The sequence below is a fragment of the Diplotaxodon limnothrissa genome, linkage group LG7 (genome assembly GCF_057381915.1).
Source record: "Diplotaxodon limnothrissa isolate DT_005_m linkage group LG7, D_limnothrissa_male_GT1.1, whole genome shotgun sequence".
NCBI lineage: Eukaryota > Metazoa > Chordata > Actinopteri > Cichliformes > Cichlidae > Diplotaxodon > Diplotaxodon limnothrissa.
This window is the reverse complement of record NC_140602.1, coordinates 36,033,761-36,057,468: the sequence shown is the minus strand read 5'-3', so window position 1 is coordinate 36,057,468 and position 23,708 is coordinate 36,033,761. Positions and strand designations below refer to the sequence as shown.

General features: G+C 39.7%; 1 protein-coding gene across 1 annotated transcript in view; it reads right to left on the bottom strand.

Annotated features, from left to right (window-relative positions):
- Window positions 1–23,708, bottom strand: part of LOC146628686 (uncharacterized) — a 122,949-nt gene that overhangs the window by 55,951 nt on the left and 43,290 nt on the right. Inside the window, exons 2-6 of the mRNA XM_085358005.1 lie at window positions 20,046–20,193; window positions 19,609–19,767; window positions 17,360–17,552; window positions 13,935–14,069; window positions 13,472–13,552 (exon numbers count right to left, since the gene is read on the bottom strand). Coding sequence (XP_085214131.1) covers window positions 13,472–13,552; window positions 13,935–14,069; window positions 17,360–17,552; window positions 19,609–19,767; window positions 20,046–20,193 — 716 coding nt within the window. The remainder of the gene's footprint in view (window positions 1–13,471; window positions 13,553–13,934; window positions 14,070–17,359; window positions 17,553–19,608; window positions 19,768–20,045; window positions 20,194–23,708) is intronic.

Genomic DNA, 23,708 nt, shown 5'->3' with positions numbered 1-23,708 from the left:
ATCGTCTCCTCCACTTACCTCCCTTTCAGTCAGAGAGACTTCCTTATGAGCCAGCGCAGGTTATACTTAGTTGGAATACCATTATACATCTGCCAGTCAGCCAGGTGCTGATAGTTGTCAGTGACTACAAGCCTTTAGGATATATTGAATGTTATATGTTGTATTTTATATATTCCAATCTGTTACACATGTACACAAAATAAACTCAAAAATAAAAATCTACTGCTACAGGCAGCACGGTGGCACGGTGGTTAGCACTGTTGCCGCACAGCAAGAAGGTCCTGAGTTCAATTCCACCATCAGGCCGGGGTCTTTCTGTGTGGAGTTTGCATGTTCTCCCCGTGTCTGCGTGGGTTCCCTCCGGGTACTCCGGCTTCCTCCCACCGTCCAAAGACATGCAGCTTGTGGGGATAGGTTAATTGATTAATCCAAATTGCCACTAGGTGTGAATGTGCGAGTCAATGTGAGTGTGAATGGTTGTCTGTCCCTGTGTGTTGGCCCTGCGACAGACTGGCGACCTGTCCAGGGTGTACCCCGCCTCTCGCCCTATGACAGCTGGGATTGGCTCCAGCGCCCCCCGCGACCCTGAAAAGGATAAGCGGTAGCGAATGGATGGATGGATAAAAATATACTGTCATTGTGCAAAAAAGAAAAATAAATTCCAAAACATCTTATTTCTCTAAACTGAACACACATATGAAGCATGGGTATATCCTCCAGGTCTAAAAAATAAAGCCAACTAATGTCTTAAAATAAAATATTATAAAATAAATCTAATGGCTACCAAGGAGCAACTTTTAGCTGGAAAAAAGTCCACATGTACAGTACAAAGACGTATTGCTTAATTTATTACTTCAGTAAACACTTTTCTGATGTTTTTATTAACTCAGTTGCAAGTTTCCAATCTAATTTTATATAAAATGACATTCATTTTGTAAATGATTTTCCCCTTTAGAGTAAAATAGAAAATAAAACAGGCATGCTTTACAGCACTGACAAGTACAGTCATATCTGGTCTTAAAAAAGGACACACACGGCCAAGATGCTGAAGCTCAAGGCTTCAGAACTGATCTTCACAAACAAACAGGTGACGTCATGGTGGCTACATCAATCGCTTAGATACGGTCTATGAATCAAACAAAATATTTCTGCTGGAGATAATATCCAGAGTAGCAAATATGAACATGCAATCCTGTCTAAAAGAAAGTTTTCAAGGACACTTGACTAGCTGATTATCAGCCGATGAGACCGCCTCTGTGGAAGTAGATGTTTTGGCACTTTTGCTCCTGATCTGGAGCATTCAGGTGTTTCTTAAGACATTGCCACAGTCTTCTCAGGGGCAGCAGTCTCAGCAAATTCACCCCAAATTCAGGCTGTGCAATGCTTGGAGAAACTGCAAAAAAAATCTCACAAAAACTCTACAGGCCTCAGTTAGCATGTTAATTGTTAATGAAAGTACCTTTTGAAAAAGACTAAACAAGTAGGGCTTTTTTTGGAAGGGTTGCAAACACAAAGCTTCATCTTTCTAACAAGAAAGTGGAGCCAAGCTTAGGTTTGCAAAGTTGCATCTCAATAAATCCCAAGACTTCTGGAAAAATGCCTTTTACAATGATGAGACAAAACAAGATGTCTTACCATTTTTGGCAAAAACAAACCACCCATACCAAATGTCAAGAACGGTGGTGGAGGAGTGATGATTGGGAATGCTCTGCAACCAAAGAATGGGACAAGCTGTCCCATTCTTTGGGTCACCGAGTCAATCGGGAACTTCTTTCTATACCAAAGTATTATAGGGTCAAATGTGAGGTCTGTCTCATAACTACAGCTTGGTCCAAACTGAGTCATGCGACAGGACAATGATCCCAAACACACCCGAAAATCTAAAACAGAATAGGCCCAGCAAAGTCCAAACCCCATCCTTATTGAAAAACTGTGGTGGGACCTTAAGAGGGCTGTGCATAAATGAATGCCCTCAATAAACTGAAACCAGAATTCCTTGTGACTATATCTATCCATCCGAAGAATCCTCAAGAGGTACTACTCAGTCCTGTTTGAGCAGCATTTGCTAAGAACCAAAGTGCACAGCTGTTTTTCTTAAACTGAAATCATATTTTTGCAGCCAGTGTATTAAGGATTTATGTATTCAGAGGAAACCTTTGAACTTGGAGATGAGTGCTACAAAGAGAATAACGAAGTCAAAGTGATAATGTACTGAAACACTGTCGGTTTGTCTAATTCTAAGGAATGTTTTGACAATAACAAAATATATCATGAAGTATGTTGCAGTCACACTGTTTATGGTTTAACAGTGGTGCTCACCACATTATACCATGTTTTTTTAAATCATATTTAGAGAGCAAAAAGTTGAGTAACTGTGGGTCAGGGGCCCACACTTGTACTTCTCTAACCTACACATCAGTATTGGACCTGTGTGAATGTTAGACACGGAGAATGAAGCTAATGGATTGTGTTTATCAACAGGTCTTCTCTACACTCTGTAACGGTCCTAGAGTATCATCAGGATAATGTTAAATGTGTTAAATGTGAAAAACAACTGAAATTCAAGTTTAAACTCTTCTCAGTCTAAGGTCACACCAAGGCTTCCATGAGTCATCTTTAAAACAGCAGTTTTAAAGATGATCTACAGAGCAGACGTTGCATAGCATGTGTCTGTGTAGTTATCCTGTCAAACAAAACTCTAATAATCCCAGCAAGTAACTCTATGAGCCTTTAAATCATGAGCCAAGATGATGTTTACACTCGATATCTCTCTAAAGGTTCTGTAGTAGCAGGCTCGAGAAAGCAAGCATGTTCAAAGTGTGTGTGTTTATGCGTGTGTGTGTGTTTGCTTTTTAATCCTAACAAGACTTCTCGAGTTGAAGGAACGGTGCAGCAACGGCACAGCCTGAGACTTGGCTGACTTTAAGTGACTGGGGAAATCCATGATTTTGTTTTATTATTATAATCCATATAATTTGTTGTTTTGGGGCTAATAATAGCAAATATTTTGAATAAAGATGAAAATTTTAGAAAACTAGTTTATCTTCTTTAATCTAAGTATGCCTGTTTAGACTGGACTCACACATTTGCACTGCAAACACAATGAAAATTGTAAGTAAAGGTACATGGACTGACTTATTAGTTACAATGAAACGTCATCTAGCAACACTTTGCTGCAGGGAGGAATCATGGCAAAGTTAAGTTTGGAAATTTTGCATATAATGATGTCAAGAAATTTCAAAAGACTTGGTCAAGAGAACAAAGCTTTTGTCACATATATGAGGTTTTATTAAGACTGCAAAGAGACAGTACCATGCAAAAAGCATGATGGATTCAGCCAGTATTGGTTTTAAAAAGATGAGCCAATTAACTGACAGGAAATGTGCCAAATGTCTTAAAGGCAACATCATTTGCATTCATACAAACACTTGACTAATAGATCCAGGTATTAAGGGCATAACTATGCTTCTCCATTTGCTTTTCCAACCTTCAAGGCTGGAAGGCAACTACTGGCCAGACTTGCAGGGACTTGAATCTAACCTAATCCATCATATTGTCTTACTATCATCTTAGTTAAAATACCATTGCATGGTAATGCTGTTGGAATGACTTCCAGAATGACATCAGTTCCATTAAAACAAAGCAGGAGAATTTTTCATCCACTAAAATTTCATCCACTTAAAAAAAATAAAATAAAAATCTCAATTTAACTTATGTGTCACTCTTACACACAGTAAATAAAAGTTATGGCAGGTGTTCACAGGGCATAATTAATGGCTATCTACACAAAGCTCAAGTCTCAGGAGGCATAAGGAGCTGACAGTAATAAGAAATCTATGGGGGCCTCACAGCCTGACAAAGATGCTGCAGGCTAGAGTGCTATTATCAACACACATGTGCACGCACACACAGACAATGAAGACTTGCTCCTACAAAGGCTAATCAAATGGCAAGGTCCATAAATCTCGCTAAGACACAGGTATGCAGACAAGACATAAGGCGAGGCAGGCACTACAGTGTGTGTGTGTGTGTGTGTGTGTGTGTGTGTGTGTGTGTGTGTGTGTGTGTGTGTGTGTGTGTGTGTGTGTGTCATGTGCACACAAGTCAGAGTGTGACTTCACTGCAGCTCAGCAGGTCAAGTGCGTGGCATTAACGGTGTCACGTTCAGGGATTTTAGAACCAGCGGGACCACCCATGTTAGAAATGGTACATTTAGTTGTGATCAAAGCATCCACCAGTTCAACAGTGGTGGTCTGGGAATGTACAATAAGATCATAAAGAATTATGGAGAAGAGGAGAAATACCTAAACTTTTCTTGCACAATAAAACTGCTCTCCAGCCTACTAAGTACTGGTAGCTGGATTTGCCAGATGACCAGAAATGCTCTCTCATGGAGGCCAACACAGACACTAGCCCTTGTGAATAACTCTCACATCCACAACAATATAAAAACAGATAATAAAATAATAAAATAACCAACAGAACATTTCTAAATGGGCAATGACTGTCACTAATGTTCCCATGAATCATAGTTTTCACAAAAAATGGTGCATTGATGTTCAAATTTTCCTTTGTTTTTAAGTAGTTTGAACCCTCCACAGAGAGTTAGCCAGGCAAACCATAAACCATGCAGGGGTACATCTGTCTAATGCAATGTTCTGAATCCAAGAAAGTGACCAAGGGGTCTATCTTTTCTACTAAATGTTCTCATCATTAATGCAAATTGTTTCCGTTACATATGAAAGATCCCTGATTTGAGACCAGGAGAAGAGGCTGAAGGGTCACCGGAAAGTGTATTCCACGTGCTGTTCACAAGCCTGGATAAATGTGAGAATGAGAATCTCACTATACTGTTTAGTGTTACTAAAAAAAAATTCAAGCGTGTTTAAGCATAAGACAAATAATTAAAGAGTTAAGGTTTTAGAAGGTTGCTTTTATGAGCATCTTTAGGGTATTTATAAGTTGAAAATCACATCAGTTGCAACCTTGAATTAATTAGAACCAAAAGCATCCTCAGCCAAATTAAAAGCACCTCCACACTGAGTGCACTTCACTCCTGTCCAGAGTCTTTGCATCAGAACAGAAAACTCCAAAGAAAAGGTTAAAATCAGTACATGTATGAGCCGTAGTAGGGAGTACCTTTCCATCCCGTCGTCTTTGACCTTGTACATGCAACCCCAATAAATCCAGCAATAGGCATCCCAGGAGCAAGTACCAGCCAACATGGTAGAGCATGACTGCAGGAGACACTGCGGGTCTGTCTCCACTTGAGCTCAGCTCCAATTGTACACAAAGGCAGACCTCTGCACAGAAGGCTGATCCAGCTCCCAGGAGACACACCCACACACCTACTGGGTACACACTCACCACCCAACCATACAGGTTATATAAATAATACATCTAATCTGGCTCATGAAGAGACTAGCACAGCCAATTAACCCTCAGGGTGGCCTGGGTAACTACTAGTGACCGTAACAACTGCAATATAGGTCCAATTTGAATGTTGAACTCTTGTGAATAATAAATATGTTCTATTCTCTCACCCACAAAATTTCAGAGCAGGCGACGGCTGTTCTAAACTTATTAAATCCACAACATCCAAATTGCCAGCTCTTAACTAACCAAGACTGAGGTTGTGAGTGAACTTCTGATCGCAGCAAGCTATTGGCACTAAACTCAAACCGCAACATCACGGGCAACTAAAAATCTGCTTGAATGAATGCAGTGACTGCTTGTTCCAACCGAGCAGAGCGCGATGAAGGAAAACAGGGATAAGGAAGATGTGAGGGAATCCCCACTGCTTTTGCACATGGTTAGAGGCATGCACAATAAAATGTGGTGGAATTAGGGGAGGGGAAGCCACAGTTCCCAGATTCAGTGAAATAACCACAGCTGAGAGAACTTGTGAGGGGAAATATTCATTGTGGATTCTCTGAGGTTGGCTTGATTTACATTTATTGTGTCGATGCAGAGAGGAGACCCCGTCTGCATTAAAGTAAAAAACAGCAGGGCACCTCAGTGTCACCGGAAGCATTACTTCATGTCTATTAGGACCAAAAGGCGAGGTGGTCTAGGACAAACAGCGATATAAATAAACAAGAGCAGGGGGAGGTTGATTCAGGGTGAACAGAACCTCTGTGGATGCTTTTGAACTGCGCGGCAGATGTGCAGGCTAGGGGGTAAATCAGTGATCTCTTTTTAATTTTAAACTACTTCCCGGCACATCTTCTTCCTCACCACATAATGGCTTCCAGAGGTCTCTTGTGTCTGCACTGAAAACGCAATTTTTATTGAACTTTAACAGCTGGGACTTGAATCACAGGTATTTCTGCCCTCATGAAAGCTAATGCGCTGATGTAGCACTCGTATAACAAGTTTTCATCACCTAGCATGTAACCATTTATCATCACAGCCTAGATGCCCTGTTCTAAATTACAGATGCGGAGTGGAAAATTATCAGTACGAGCATGTCGGGGCTTCTCGTGTGGAGAAAACGGTTCTGCGCTGCTTAGCGACACAGGGAAAGAAGTGGCTACGGAAACATTTCTTCAATCCTCTGTTTCCATCTCCTCCCTCACTTTCATCCAAGCATCCCTGCTTCCTTTTGTTCTTCACGGTTTGACTTGTCTGTAATTATTTTATATTGGAAACAGTTATAAACCACGCTACGCAGATGAAAAATTATTGCTGGATGTATGCTGACGTGCATAACAGAAAAGCTTGACAGCATGCAGGGCCATCGAGCTGACATAAAAACAAAGAAATATCAATCAGATACACAAAGCATGCTCCCTCATCCTCGCTCTCTAATAAGGCAATATTTGAAAATAGCAAATGTTGCATGCCCTTCACTGAGCCTTTGATGTATCAACAGAAAACAACAGAAAAGCATGCCTTTAGCGCCAAAATCGATCCCACCAGATGATTGTTTTAATATGAATCTAATATGAATATTATGTTGTCTTGAGGAAAATAACTTTTTATCTGTTCCAACATATTTGAACTGCAGTGTATCAACAGTTTGGTTGAAGAGACCTCAGTCTTGGAGAGCTTGGAAAGATCTCAAAGTGTTTTGTGAAACAGATTTTATTGACCTTTTGAAGATATGGCTCCAAGTAAATCCTAATGAAGCGATAACTTAACACAAGGGTGAAAAAAAGAGGGAAGCTACCATGTGAACAGTATTGGTTGAAACCTCCGAGGAGTTTCTCAGAGTGTCTCAGATGGCTGCTTGTAACTGGCTTAAATGTGAATTCCATAAACTCCTTGGTTAAAATGCCTACCTATCATTTCAAAAGAAGATTTAAATTAATGCATTATTAGGAGCTTGGCTACTTTACATGACACATACATGCCAAAAGCAACAGCAGACTAGCAGACTGCCAGTTTTGCATCTGCTATTTTTAATGAATAAACTGGAGCTCCTAACCATCCTCCTGCTCTAAGGGCCAATTATATCCTCATTAATGTAATTATCTGACAAACATCACAGCTAGTTTTGTGGTTAATTGTGCTAACAGCCTGTGAAAAAGAAGTTTTGCTGAGTAGATTTCTAGTATTTTTTTAACATGTTACTTAGCACTTATTAACAGGTATCTGCCTCATGCGGGATGCATCTGCTGGTTTGCATATTCAGTTTTCTATGCAACCTTGCTAATGCTAACTGGTAACTTAAAACATGTTTTATTTTTGCTGTTTTCATGATTGTGATTGGTGGCATATGCCAAAACTGATTCCACCCTTTGTAGCGCAGCTTACTTTGTCATGTTTCTCGGGATTTTTGCAACCTGATGCGCAGCCAGCGTGGGCAGGTTGAAGATACAAGCCTATGAGTGCAGGTATTACTGTAACATCTGTCAAGATTTCCTTTCTATTTCAGCTTGTTTTACTCCCAAGTGGCAACATGTATCACTCAGCAGGAGATTGCAATAGGTTGAGGGCACCCCAGCCACCAGTGCAAATGGTGACCGGCTGTGGCGAGGTCACAGTTGACATGTGACACAACTAATATCTAGAACCATTTTAAGTGCATCTATTAGGGTGAAGATGATAAAGGAACGTGAAGTATTCTGGCATGAGAAGATGTTGACTTTCACAATAATGCGATATGAGAGGAATGCTTTGCAAACAGGATTTTTTCTTTGTTTGTTAACCCATTAAGCCAGTAGCCTATTGAACACATGGTTAAACATACAGACTTTTTAATTATACACATTTCACATGTGAAACTGCACTCCCAATTTAGTCAGTCACTGCTCCAAATGTGATCAAATAATGTTGGACTATCTCTTACTCCTTATTAACATCCTTACCAATCAAGAAATTTAAAAAGGAAAAAAAAAAACCTGTGAAAATTGAAATTTTACGCATTTTAAGCATGAGAACCAGTGGTTCTCAGGTGTTTTCTGCAAGGAAACACTTCCAGAGAGGTGAAAAAAGTTAATGCAACTGCATGACAGAATCAGCAACAGAATCGCTTTCAAATTCCAAAAATATAAATTCAGTTTAGTTATACTGTATTGTATTTTCCCTTCTGACTGAAGCCTGACTGGCAGCAGCTTTACACCCCACCAGCCGCTAAAGAGGCCTCTAGGATGGAAGAGATCAATGATAATTTCCAAACTTTCTGTCCATACAAGTGCACAAACACACACTACAATAGCAATAACCTCCTTAATCACTGAAGAAGTATCTCATGTCCTTATAGGGTTGAATCCAGGCTAACCTGACCATCTTACAGTCTCTTCAGACCAGCTGGATGACCTGGTCTTAGCATTTGTCTTCAGCCAAAGGTCAGGTGTTAAATGAGGGGAAAAGGGAGTTAAGTTGCTACATATGTAAATAAGACAGCAAATCCATGTTAACACATCTGTTCCATCAAAAATATATTTTCATTTATCAACCTAAAATGGGTAATTCATTAACAGGCACACTCCTCAATGCTAAGGCTACGTCATGACATCAAAAATGACACCTCACGTAAAGCAAGCCATTCTCGCCAGTTTAAGCAAGTCATGGAAAAGTGTCAGAATGATGGATCATTTTTCCCAAACCTCTTTGCTTTTGTCTCAGTGGGACAGTTAAAAGCCATTGTTTGACAAGATTTATGAAAGGGGACTTCTCTAGAGACCCTAACGGAAACACTTGGAAGGGACAAGACATGGAACAGGGAACATTAACTCCATAGGCGCGTGTGTGTTTCCCTGCCTGTCTCTGACACTGTTAGGAATCGTGTGTAAGCAGTGCTGTAACTACAAAACCCCTTCAACAAACTGGTTTCAGTTGCCTGGTAACCTTCAACATAGAGAAACAATCAAATGCAAGCTTCGTCATGCTCTCCAGCACTACCCTCCTTCTTTCCCCCCTCTTTCTGAAAAATATGCATTTTGCACATGGAAAGAAATCTGAACACATGCCTTCTAGTAGACTATAACGTTGGGAAGCTAATATGTTGATTACTCCAACAATTGATCAGTTGTTTAACCGTGTGGTTCTCTAACTTTTTGCGGGCAGGGAACCCCCACATGCTGAAACATTTTCAGGGACTTCTGTGTAATCCTAACATCAATACAGCAACATTTGGGTTCTTCTGGACTGAAATATTTATCCATGTTCATGAGCTAGCTGACTCACGAGTCAGGTGACACAGCAGCAGGAACAGTTTGAGAAGTTAGTTACATATGCTGCAAGTTTCCATTGGCCCAAAGATGAAGTGGGAGAAAATAAAGAAAGGGAAAAAGATTCACAACTTTCTCATTTTATTATCTGTACATGCACTAATAGCACAGCTTGAACCCATTTTGATGACTACTTCTTTATCCCAATAAAAGTCTGCCCAACAATATAAAACAGCCCTTAAAAACGTGCCACAGTACATATCGATGACTTAACATTAAATGTCTTGTACAAGGAAAACTCTGACCTGAGTGATTATGTAAAATAGGTGAAAAACAACATGTGTTCACAATTTGAGAAGCTGTAAATGACAAAGAGAATTTGCAAAACAAAGTAACTCTGACTAATACGGGACAAGTTAATTATAAATTCAAAGCGGTCAGATTACACTCAGGTTAGCGCTGACTTTGTGATTACATGTTTAGCTAAGGCCCATGACCTCCAGTGCCATTTAAAATCTTTGTGCACATTTGAGGTGCTGTACATTGACTGGTTGAAAGCCATGTCTCTAAAGAGAGTACCTGTCAAGGGGGGCCCAGAAGGGACATTCATCAAATCAGGAAACCCCAACAAAGAGGCCCAGCAGTCAGAAATGTTAGGTTTCAAAGACGACTGCAGCAGACCTCAACAAAAGAGAAATAGGTCTTGTTAATGTGTTGCTATATTTACTTTCTTTAGAAATGTATTTTTTTTAAAGAAGGGAAGAGGGACCAGAAGAGAGCCAGAGGCAGCTTTACCACCGCAAGCATGGTTTGCATGGCTATAATGAGAGACAGACAGCAGAAAAAACAATTATATCCTTTATTCTCTGATTTATTGTTACCTACATGATAAGCCGTGATCATCACTCACTTTCACTTGTAGCTAAGTACAGCTATTTAGTTGCACAACAATGCCATGCAAAAATTTCATCAGCAAAAACAAAACAAAAACAAAAAAACAAAAAACTCAAGGATGCAAAGACTTAAACAGATAGAAGAGGACAGAGACATGGAAAACGGAAAGACGGAATCAGACGCAGTAAAAGACAGAAAATAGAAACAGATGAACAGACAGAGAGATAATTACGTGAGAAAATGTGATGCAGCCATATGAAGAAGATTTCAGTGACTATTAAGACTGATCTGGGGCAGCTTGTTCCTGGGAAAAACCCAAAAAGTCCCGACAACACAAAACAGCAGGAGAGGTCTTGGTCATGTACATCATCAAAAAAGAATCCCAATGCTATCCTGATGTAGAAGCTTCTGCCTGGCGGGGCTAGCATGGCACGGCATGGCCCGTTTGTTTTTTTTTTTTCTTAAACATTCAAGGTTGCAGTAGCTTCTCTGGCTATACACTGCTGCATTTTTTAAAGACAAACAGACCCTCACTGATTATTTAAGGTATGTTTTGTATACACAAAAATGTAAATTCAAACCAGCTTTGTTTTTCCTTTGTTTCGAAACATATGTAGCCCTCTTTGTTTTCCTCATATGGTGATTCCAGAAACACGAGCGCCAGTACAGCATTTCAAGAAGTGTTTGGTTCATGTGCGTGAACAATAGTATGTGTATGCACATTTTGGCATCCTAAGGCTGATGTGGGATGTGCTGATGAGATTAAACATTCATCATCACTGACATGATTTTAAACACTGAGCGATCTTAAGTAGAAACAAATGAATCGGCTGGTACAGAGAGTAAGGCGGTTTTATTTGATAAGCAATCAATATTGCAATTAATGTTAACAGTACATTTTCACATCTAATTACCTTTTAATCACTGCATGGCCAAAAACATATGATGTCTGTGTCTGGCCGTGAACTGATCATTACATGTGTGCTCGCACTCATCACCAACAGTGATTCAACATTCAGTCTACCTGGCCTGTCCTCAAAATTGTCACCAAAGATGAGGAAAATGAAGTTCCTCAAATGGCCACTTGAGGCTGATTCTAAAAGTAAGTTTATCTCCAATATTTACATGTTGTAATGCCCAACTTTACAGCAGAAATAAACAACTCTACAGCCTGGTACTAGACCAGGCTAATTTTACACTTCCTAGGCTGATTTAAGTAATAGATGAGTGCTAACTAGCAAACTATCTGTGAGCTAGGCTTCGCCTTTTGGAGTATTTTTTAATGCAATGATTTGACAGAAAGGTTTGGACTGCTGTGCACTTAACACGTCTTAACTCTTTACTTAGCACGAATTAGCAGCTATCCATCTCTGTCCATACATTTTGTAAATGCAGGTTACTAAACAAGTGGTACAATGTTCACTGCTACATGATTTCTCATTATTTCATCCAAATATGGTCACTTCTGGCTCAGAAAACTAAGGCAACAGCATACAGAGAGTATGAAATATAGACCTAGCTTCCAAGTTGGAAAAGTGAAGCAAACATGAGTAAAAAAAAAAAAGAAAAAAAAAAAAAAAGGTCTTAAATCTGTATTTTTGTGCTGCTGCCAGCAGGAGGCGACTCCTCTAGTTATGAGAAAGCCAGCCTTTGGCTACCTTGATCCATGACATCATTAAGCATTTTCCTGGTGACTCTTCCCAGTTTCTGGAATACGTTGAATAAAACATTATGGCTATGTTCATTGGCTAACTTGTCAGTCACAAGTAGTTAGCTGGTTAGTCTGGTTTTCTCAGTTATTTCATTAGATCCAAACTTTGCTTGTCAGATGTGGTTTAAAAACACCAGGACTGCCTCAGTGAAAACCCCTCAAAGCTTCAAAACTCAAAGCTTCATAAAATGCGAATCCACAAACTGGTGAGGGATTTCTTGGTGCCCATATCAATATTTCACATACAACCTATAGTTTGAGCAGTAAGCAGTAAGGAAACAGAACAATATGAGAGATAGTGTTTAGATATTATTTATATAAACAGCAGAGAAAGTTTACAGAATACCAAAAATCCATCAGATCATCCAAAAGCTAATTTACTGGAAATAATCAGGTGACTACTTTAACAACAGGGGGAAATCACTTTTCACACTTCAAATTACTAGTCTGCCTCTTATCAGTGACCCCTAACCCCCTCACTATTCTGTCAAGCTTCTTCACCTCTGCACATTCTGCACATAGAAGATGGATGGGGCTCCCTGGCTCCACCCACCTCGGCACGTGTAATGTTGTTCTGCACAAAAGTTGACAGTTTCAGTCCGGTCCTGATGCTCAGAAAACAATACTCTCATTTGAATCCAGATGAGCTGCTGATTACACATAGTATGGGAATCAGCTGTGCTGATTATTACTTCATTTTAAATATTCAAAATAAAACCACTAATCCAATCCCAAACTGCATTTGGTAAAGATCAAAAGAAATGAGCCATTGCTACAATTTATCAAAGCAGACTTTTAGCCTCAGTGAAGGAATGTGGCCTCTTGCAGGCCACAACAAAGGCCAGTGAGCAGACACACACAGTGTCTCACAGATCAAGCACTTAAACACACATATGCAGCGCACACAACCATGTGAAGTGGACCAGTCAGCCAAAGACAGAGGTGGGACTGCTGGATGAGGCTTCTGACGCCTGAGGCTCAGCACAGCATGGCTAATTAATGACAGACTGTTGCAGACTGACGGACTGTTGGTTTCACAGACACAGACACTAATGGCAAAAAAAGAACCTACGTAAACCAGACCAGTGGTCGGTGTATATATACACTGGTTATAAGCTGCCCATAGTCTGTCACTACAGCACTGGGCGACAGCTGTGAAACCAGGTAACTGCACTTTTTCACTGTTTCTAACATGCGAATTAAAAGTGAATTTCTGGTTAACAATTAAGACACCCAATATCCTACTTACAGTTCGGTCAAAGCTCAAAAAAGACTTGTCCTTTGCATCCCCCAGCAGGTTCTCCAGGTCATTGGAGGACAACAGTATATTCTGTGTGGAAACAGAGGCAACAATTTCTAAATAAAAAAACCACAATCAAAGACTGTTCAAGCCTGCACTGATGAACAACCAAACACTCACGAGTTGTTAAATTCACCAGACTGGATCAAAACCACAGGAGTCAGTGCAGTTTTTATTTTAAATCCTCTGGTGATCTTTCATATTGCTTATATTAAATTATATAGCAGTGCGGCGTGCTGTCAGTGAATTAACTGCAGGAGCCTGAGCGTTTGTGTTGTGGGCTTCAAAAGACATGGATGGCTTCACCTTAAATACCTCAGTGACATGTTTGAGGGCTGCTGTGTATACAAGTCAAAAGAAAATGTTCCTGATTTAATTTCTTTTGCCGTTTCTTTAAATCAGCATTCCTCACCTGCAGCGGGTTGTTGGTGCGTGGTAAGCGGGGAGGCTTAGGAGCAGTGACACTGCAGAGGGGTGGGTGGTGGCTACAGTGCTGCTGGGCAGCATCTGGATCTCCCATCAGGAAGGCCAGCTGTCGAAGATGACCCTGCACAGAGAAAGTAAAGCGCAACCAAACATGCAGTCTGAAAACACAACGTCAAAAAAGTAAATGTCTCTTCATGTCCTGCTTGTTATCCCTGTGAAATATCAGTTTGGATAGCCTGACATACTAGAAGTTTAACTTAATTTACCTATAACCGAAATGTGGTGATATTAAGTTGCAATATTTGAAACAACAAAATCAAAATATTTTAATATTCATTTTCAAAAAACTTTTCCTCATCTATGTTACATGTGATGAAGAAAGCTTTTAAGGAAATCTGAGAAGCCTAAAATTACCATGCCAAGTTCTAGCTCACTTCTACAGAGGAACATTATTAAGGATCCTAACTGGAAGCATTACAAACTGGAATGGGATGTCCATGACTAAATACCAGAAGGCACTGAAACTGCCCAGAAGATCACCAACACCCATCTACTGAGCATTAGTGATACTGGTGAGGTAAGACATCTGCAGAGAGCCTGAGGCACACTAACAATCAACAGTCACCCCTGATGCTATCCAGCAAAGCATACAGAAGCTTCTACTGCCAAACGGCCAGACATTAGAACATACTCCACCATATTTATGTATTCCTTTAAAATGTTGTCAAAAGAAACTTTACATCTGCAGTTTTAATTATACAATCTTGTATTGCAGAAATATTCAGCAGCACTTCAATAACTACACCTGAACATGTAGCAACAACCTGCTTTGTGATAAATTTTAGTCCGATGAAAGTGAGAAGTTCTACATCTCTGCTGCATTTTATAGTCTCAGGAGTGGAAGTATCACAGCATTTTAACAAGAGTTAGAGGTTTTTTTTTAACAAAAAGTAACAAGTAATGTTAAGGACCCCAATACAGAATGTGAAGATAATGAAACCCAAATGAACAGACAAAAGCCGTCAGGTGAACACACACACACACACACACACACACACACACACACACACACACACACACTTTACTGCAGGTCATGCATTTCACTGCAGTTCCCAGGGTCCTTTTCCAGTGAATCTCCGTCAGGCCAAGCAAGAAAAACAAATCATGAGCAAACCTCTGTCCTCAGGCTATGTTAATAAGAGTGTGATGGTAGGTGAGAGCATGCCTCTGTGTTTGTGTGAGTGCAGCATGGCATAAGTTCCGTTGTTTAGGAGATAGATGCCCATGACTTTGAGACTTACTGAACCTAAAGTAAGTGAAACCATACATGAATGTTTACAATACATGTAGAAATTACATTGCTTATGCAAATTTCTCGTTGTTTATCCAAATGAAAGCAATGAAGTCCAGGTCCATTTTGGAAAAAGTAAAATGCATTTTAACAAGCTATTTGATCTCAGCTGCTTACAGAAGAAAAGTAAGAGACACACAGTCTGTAAGGACTTTAAGGAAAATCCATCTGAGAAATGTTATGTTTTATTTAACACAGACCTGTGTTACTGTATATAAAGAGATAGTTTTAGAGATGTTTCATGTCCTCTGAAGAAGAACCAAATCTCAAGTACCTCCGTTAGAAAAATCCCATGATGACCTTGAAATAGACAGGGGATCAAACAACATATGTCTGTTAAACAGATGCATCTGCAGTACATTTTCATGAAGGACAAATATTTCTATTAATGTAATTGCACAGCCTGTGCATAACTAAAGCAATCATGTACAAGTAATCAAATCCATTTTAAGAGCACACACTTTTGCACTTAGCAAATAACAGATCATTTTGTTTATTTACAGCACAAAGCAAAGCAAAGCACCCAGAAATTCCTGTTTCAACATGCCACACATTTTGCCTCCCTTTAAAATCATTTTTTTTATGAGAACCTAATCCAGAACAAACAAAATTATTCTGAGAAGCTCTACTCATGCTGCACTGGATGGCAGTAATAGTTGCATATAAGTGCAGAGTTCATTAATATATGGTTTCACTGTGTCGAACACAAAAGATTGTCCAGAGATAAGACTGTCAGCACCTCAGGGATCTGTCGTCGTGGGATAGATGGATGGAAAATCCATTTTAATTGTTGCTAAAAACAAATCCAGATGCTACCTCTATAACGCTCGTCCTCACCCCCACTGTGATGCAGTCACTGCCTGCTCTAATCCTCAAGCTATATCCACAAAGCTTGTTATAGCAACTAATATCCACAATGCATTACGGGCCATCAAAATGCTCTTGAGATGCTCACATAAAAGTTTAAAGAACCATCAATGTCACATTTGATAACACAATTCTTAGGAGAAGCCCAGCAGGTGAATGAAAATAAGGAAGCACAGATTAGTGGGGAAAAGAAACAAAACGCAAAAAAGGTATCAAGAAAACAATTAAAAAAAAAAAAAAGAGACATCAGCAAACCAAAGACCAAAGACTGAACAGAGGCACACATCCTAAATGAACACCAGGCAGAAGGATAATAAGACACAGGTTAACTAAATCAAGACAATTAAAAAAAAAAAAAAAAAAAAAAAAAAACACGAAAAACATTAAAAACACAGAAGCCCACTTGAAAAAAATAACCTTCGAAATGGTTAACTGGTTGAAAGAGGTCAAAATCAGAGAGCACAGAGGAAGATGCAGAAAACAAAGAAAGCAGAAAAGGCTGAAGAACGTTTTAGCAAAACAAAAGCTAAAGTGAAAACAATCATAGAAGCTAACACCATAAAAACAACAGTGTGACGATGAACAGATCTCCTGAAGATTTGGTTTGGATATCTATCAAGCGAGCTTCCCGTCAATGACTAATACCACTGATTAATCACCAGAACAAGTCCACATGTTTCTGGATCAATTGCATACATCCACATGCTGAATCCATCCATTTTAGTCTGTTTTGGATGCATGAAACACAATAAAATAAATGCAAAAACAAAACATGAACAGTACATGCTTTAGTCAATATACAAGCATGTCTATAGAAAGTTTCTCTGTTTCCAAGCATCTTTGGGTCTGTGATGAAAAGATACATGGGTGGAATGTGTGCTCCTTTCTTTGCTGTTTACTTGTAGAAGGATGAACAGGAATGCATGACTTTTCAAAGTAAAAGAAAATCAACCTACATCACACATGGCCATCTATTTGGAAATAGTTGCTTTAATCTGTTCGTTGCATAGCAAAGTTGTTATTCATATGAAGTGCAACAAGAAACAAATAATAAAACAAATAAATAAAATGCTTTAAATCTAAACAGGACCAATCATACCGGATATTGTCAGGGTCTATGTACAATAAACAGAGGTGTCAGGGCTGGAGCCCCTTCTTTTTTTCATCAGTCAAAAGGTTGCAGAGCCACTTACTTCAAACGGAGTTTCAAAGCTCTCAATAATTCCTCCAACCATGAGCAGACCGTCGGTGCTGATCCCCATGCCGTAGTAAACCCAGTCCACACTCTCCAGCAGAGAGCAGTCCACATAGAGTGCGAGCCGCTTGGCAGCCACACTGATGGCCACATGGTGCCACTTTCCATCAGACAAACCACTAACCGGGAACCTGACAGACAGAGACATGCAGATCATTGGCTTTGTGTCTTAAAGTTCTTGTACGAATGTGACAAAGCAGTTGAGTTCAAAAAATGCTTTGGGCACTGTAATCATAGTAAGATAACTTTGTGTTGACATCTGGGTGCCGTCTAAATCTCAAGGACTCAAAATAAATAAATAAATAAATCTCAAGGACTCCACACATTCTGCATTCTTTCATCAGGCTCAGCCAAACAAACAAACAAACAGAATGAGCTCTTGTTCTCTGAGAAGGTTTAATCATGTCTTTCAGTGTGGGCATGTGTGTAAGTCCTGTGACAGCACATAAAAAATCAATTACAATACCCAAATTAAATTTGGCTGATCTCCTCTTTAAGGTCAGCTCCTTGTATACTTAGTCTAGTTCCAGCTAGTACTTCATGAAAGTCAGATCCAACCACTTGTATGTCCACTCTGTGATTTAACCAAAGACCTCAAACATTCACAGAATCAAACAGGTCAATTTGATCTCTGTATCTAGCCAAACTCTAATAGTAGAAACCTGATAGACATGCAGCTTTCTGTTAAAAAAGCTGAAATAAAATCATTCATGTGCAAACAGTACAAGATAACTACAGTATCTGTGTATATCTATCTTTTGGCCCATTTCTGTATGCTGTCTTACACTGATGTATTGCTTCAAGCTTTGTGGTTCTTTTAGAGGAGAAACCTGCCAAGAGTTACCTAATAAATCATTTCTCCAAAGAGACAGCCAAAAGCAGTTATCTTCAAATAGAAACACAGGCTGCAAACAAATATACCTCCACAGAGTTCTCCTTTGTCTAACCAACAAATTTGCATACAATTCTGCTACGAAGCAGGAACGGGCATGAGCTGTTCTCTAATACCTCAACATCTGGAGTTTGTCAGTGATGGGTACAGAAACCATGCACTCACTTGACGGTATCTTGCTGGCGGACTTTTAGCAATTTTACTTAATCACTTCTGAATAATTCCTTTTATCTGCCAAAGAGGTTTCACAGGACTTGACACAAAAATAATTTATACTCAGTTTTAGGGCTGCACAATAAATCATTGCACCATCGAAGATGCGATGTGCAAAACAGTCACGTCACAGGACGTGCAATGTCAAGTACAGCAAATTAGCTTGAACATATCAGACTACAGTTTGATTTTTTTCTCTTGGTGTGTGATACTAAAGGAAAACCTGCATGGTTCTTTCGCCATGACTCATCCAAAACAGGAGACTGTATGACTGTATCACGCCAACTACAGAGTTTTTGGATTGACATGAACTTTACTTATATAACAGTTTATTTAGTGAGTGAAACGCATGGCATGTGTGTACAGAGCAATGCACGTGGAAGAGAGAAAAAACAGAAAAGGGAGATTTGGCTGCCAAAAAGAATGGACTGAAAAGGTGAGCCAATTTATTTATCTAATCAGAGACAGGGCCGGACTTGATCAGATAGAGAGAAAAGTGGCTTGTTGTGCTGGTATCTTTTAGTGCCAGCAATCTCAGTTCCCTTCCTATTTGCCAGTCTGCCCCTTTCCCACCGACAAACTGCAATCCAGGGCAGGTGAGTCACTGCAGCCCTATCAGTCCTTGATTAGAGAGGAGGCCAGAGAAAGGCTATTGATTACAGGTCTGCAATGAACCTGCACCTTTCAGTAGTGGTCTGTGCACTATTCTCCTCGCAGTGCCAAAGCACCTCAGATGTAATTCTGAGGACGTGAGCCATAATGGCAGACCCTCCGCTGCAAGCACAGAAAGGCTTCTTCTTCAGTGATTGCACTGCAGAAACCAATTTTGTAGTAATAAAATTCAACAAATGATTGTTGACACTCATTCCATAAGAATTAAAAGACACTTTTGGGTTGTTTTTTTTCTTCTTTTATTTTGAATTTCTATGCCCATTATGAATGGGTGCATTTATTCCAGATGGTGCCATTTAGAAACCACTAATGAAAATTATTTGATTTTATATTGCCGATATTGTACAGCCCTACTCACTTTCCAAATAATCTGGGTGGAGAAAAAAAAAAAAATCAAGAAGTGGACTCACTCATAGTGTCTCTGCTGCGTTCCTATGAAGATGATGGCATGAGCACTGATCCGCAGCTGCAGCATGACATGATTGTCGGCGCTGAGCATAGTGAAGACACTTCGTTCTTCCCTCTGAGGACTTCGCAACTGTACCAGCAAACTGAACTTATCTTCAAACCTAAACACAAACACATCACTTAGCCATATAATTGGTACTCAAAGGATAAATAATACAGCTAAGTCCTCTTTAATAAGTTGCATGTGTGGGCACAAACTGTACTATAAACACCAGTGGATAGAAACATGTTGCTAATTATAATGTCACACAATAAAAATAAACAGAAAACTCACAGGAGGACTGGAAAAAAAGACCATTATGAATTTTTTTCCCTAACTTTACCTTCAACAAGAGCAAGACAGAGCAGGAAAAAGTGAGAGACGAAGAAGACATTTTACCCATCGATGAAGATCTGTCTCAGAGGGAGGGCCAAGGTGGAGTACTGTCCCACCTGCAGGACCAGACAGTTGCTCTCACCCACAGTCATGGAGGCATTACTGCTGTTTGTGATATGAAAAGAAAGCTCCTGCAGGATGTTCACTTCATCTGTTGGGAGAAAATAAAGAAAACGATCATAACCTAAAGTAATGATTCTCTAGGTGTTTTAATAATGCACCTCATTGGCAGGGAGGCAACTGTTTCATACCCGCTTCATTTTGATTTCTGTTGTTACTGATAAGAAGGCCCAAGTTTCAAGGTGTACTGCTGTATTTAACCAGAAATTCTGCCTGTACCACATCAGTCAAAACAAAACTGCAGTAATTTAGTTTTGTTGATGTGGCTCTGTTCTCACGCCTCCCCAAAAGCAGCAAAAGAATCGCCTCACAACAGAGCAGGCATCAGTGAGAACAGCGATGGCACTGAATAAGTCAGAAATAGCTTGAATAACATGAAATGTTGGAACTAGAGCACTTGAGGGGAGGTGGGTTGTAAAACAGCTTGCAGAGGCAGCCGTAACTGTTGGAAGCTAACACATGTTATAGCCCACCCTAAAGGAAACTCGGCTGTGCATTCCTGCAGAATATAACACGTGACTTACTGAATTTACTTTTTAAAGCCAATCAACTATATTTCAAGTATTTTAACAATTACAAGTCTTGAATTGATTCCTTATATTTTGCTACTGAAATGGGAAAAAGGTGTAACAATTTCTTCAAACCTCTGCAACTGTATATGGAAGTTTGGTATATTAGGCAAAAACAGAGTCTTTATAATTCTAAAGAGTCAATATTTAGTATGACCACTTTAACACAGCCTATTCTCTTAGTACCGAGTAGTAGTCTTCACAAATAGTTCTCCAGGCTTCTTAAAGGTCATTCAAAGCTCTTCTTTGGACGTTGGCTGCCTTGTGTTCTGTTCTCTGTCAATATAATCCTACACTGCTACAGTAATGTTGATGTCCGTGCTCTAGGGAGACCAATCAATGACTGACAGTCTCACGTGGTGAGATAGATGCTGAAAACTGAAGTTGTTGACAATCAGACACTTTCCAGATAGATTTTGATCCAACATGGAATACTGGGTGCATTTCTTTGAATTCATAATTTCATACATTTTGATTTGGATCTCCAAAACTACTGGTGGAAATGCAGCCCCAAACCACAACTCATCACTCTATCAAACCTTTTGCCACATGATTTTCAGTCCAGATCTTGCATAATTTGGCATACCGCAGCCTCTTCTCCCTTTTCTTGAGTAGATGGATGGCTGTCAAGAAGCCATCCATCCACAGTGACCATTTCTGATGAAGCTACAGATCTTTGGGAATCACCTTGTTGGTGCAAAAAAAAAAAAAAAAACCCCAACATTTTTTGCCTGTTAAATTATATTGTCTTTGACATTTTTCAACTAATTACTACTGCTCAGTTCAACTTTAAAAAATATACAAGAAAGTCTGGCTACGTGGAAGCAAAACATTAAGAAATGAGGGTTTTTGCACAGTACTGTACTTTATCTATCTATGCCTAATCAACAAGGTGTGCTGCAGTAACTTCCTATTGTTTTCATCACACTAACGTGCACCTGTACCTGTAAACAAAAACATTTTTTACCTTCCTTAATAAGCCCATCTATACAAAACCAGGCCCATAACAAAATCCTCTTTTCAGCGTAATGTGGAAGAATTTGGCCTGCACAGGGCATTGAGCTCAACCCCATCCAACATCCGTGAGATGAAGGCTCAAGTGTCCACATACTTTTGGTCATGTAATATAAGCGTTTCAAGATTAATGCATCCAGGCGGCGACCATGTGTGTTGTAGGCGCACCAAATCATTCAGTCTGCTAGAACTTAAGAGAAACCTTAGCATGCTGTGAACACAGCACTCACTGTTGGCATTACTAAAAAGCGGAAACCACTTGCGGTGCTGTTGCCTTTTAACGCTGCAGAGGGCTGTTACATATTTTAACCTGTTTTTTTTTTTTTCTCTCTTTCTCTTTCTGCTGCCTTACAGTACTAAACAGTGTTTTACCCCTCCCCCATTGGCTTATTTTCTGTCATTAGATAGACATTACCACATGTGAGCAGGTAAAGTGCCATTCGTCACGACTTGCCCACAGGTGGGCTCGTTCATTACTCTGTACTTGAAGAACTCCTTTCAGAGGATTATGAACGCAGCTTTTCATCACATTTGGAGAAACTGAGTCACCGTTCTTAAGAAGACTGGCATTGTTGTATGGTGGTCACACACTCACCTGGGAGCTCACTGAGATCCCTCTAAACCAAAATGCCAATGTCATTACATAAGGTGCAGGCCTAAGATTAATTATGCTAACAGAGTAGGAGTATTTGAGCATGATGTGAGAGATAAAAACCTAACTAAAGATCACTGTCTGAATGATTTACATGAGCACACAACAGCAAGGGTGATTTAGACTTTTTTTTGAAGATACATAATTATTCCAGCAGAATAAACGGATTTTTTAAAAAATAGTTTATTTTTTAATTGATAAATCTGTGTCTGTCAGCCCCATCGTAGACCCACAGGCTCTGTCCTGCTGGCAGCAGAGCTGCACAAATCACCGCTCGACGAGTGCAGCATGATCACACTCTTCTGCTCGGAGGAAATACATTTCTGACAGACCCAGTGTCAAATCAGCAATTTCAACATAAAATCACTTAGAAGTAAAGAAGGCAGAAAGAACTAAAACAGGCAGATGATAAAAGAATCAGAAATTAAAGTAACAAGAGGTAAAGCGCATAAAAGCAGCTGGTGCAAGCATTTTACTTAAATAACCAAGTGAACAGATACACTCATTGACCCCTTTGTTTCTAATGAGCCAGTTCCTTGGAAGTTACTTGGAAAACAAAGTCAAGACGACCTGCTGAAAGTTCAAAGTGAGCATCAGAATGGGGAAAAAAGGTGATGTAAGTGACTTTGAATGTGGTCTGGTTGCTGGTGCCAGATGGGCTGGTCTGAGTACTTCAGAAACTGCTGATCTCCTGTGATTTTCCCACCATTTCTGAGGTTTACAAATAATGGTCTAAAAAGGAAAAATTATCCAGTGAGTGGCAGTTCTCCGAGTGAAAATGCTTTGTTAACACTAGATTTACTAAACCTGCGCAAATCCCCTGAACCTAAAACCTCCGAGAATTACTGACTTTTTTATTTTCTGGTGCAAGTCCCAAGGTGTTATTCACCCCTGCTGAGGTTTTCGCAGGTCGTCAGCTCAATTCTCCTCCTGCTTTTGTTGTGAAAACCACCCATTATCTTTGAGGCCTGGCACATTTGCATTTGTTGACTCATTTGTTGACTAGCTCAGATCCAAGGCAGGAGAAAAATCTGTGTTACAACCCTCAAAAATGCCTGCCGTATCTGTACAAAATATCCCACACATTGACTGACCTGCAAATATGAAAGACGCATTTACAATATATGGAAATACAAGTCTGTTTAATTTATAAAAAATTGTGTGAAAACAGAATGAAACGTTGCTAATACAATGACATGAGTGACATGTGTGATCTCTCCAGCTTTGCATGTTCTCTCCTCTGCCTGTTCATGTAAAAATAGCAAAAATTAATTAAATAAATAAATTCTGTCCCTCAGTTCAGTTCTTTTG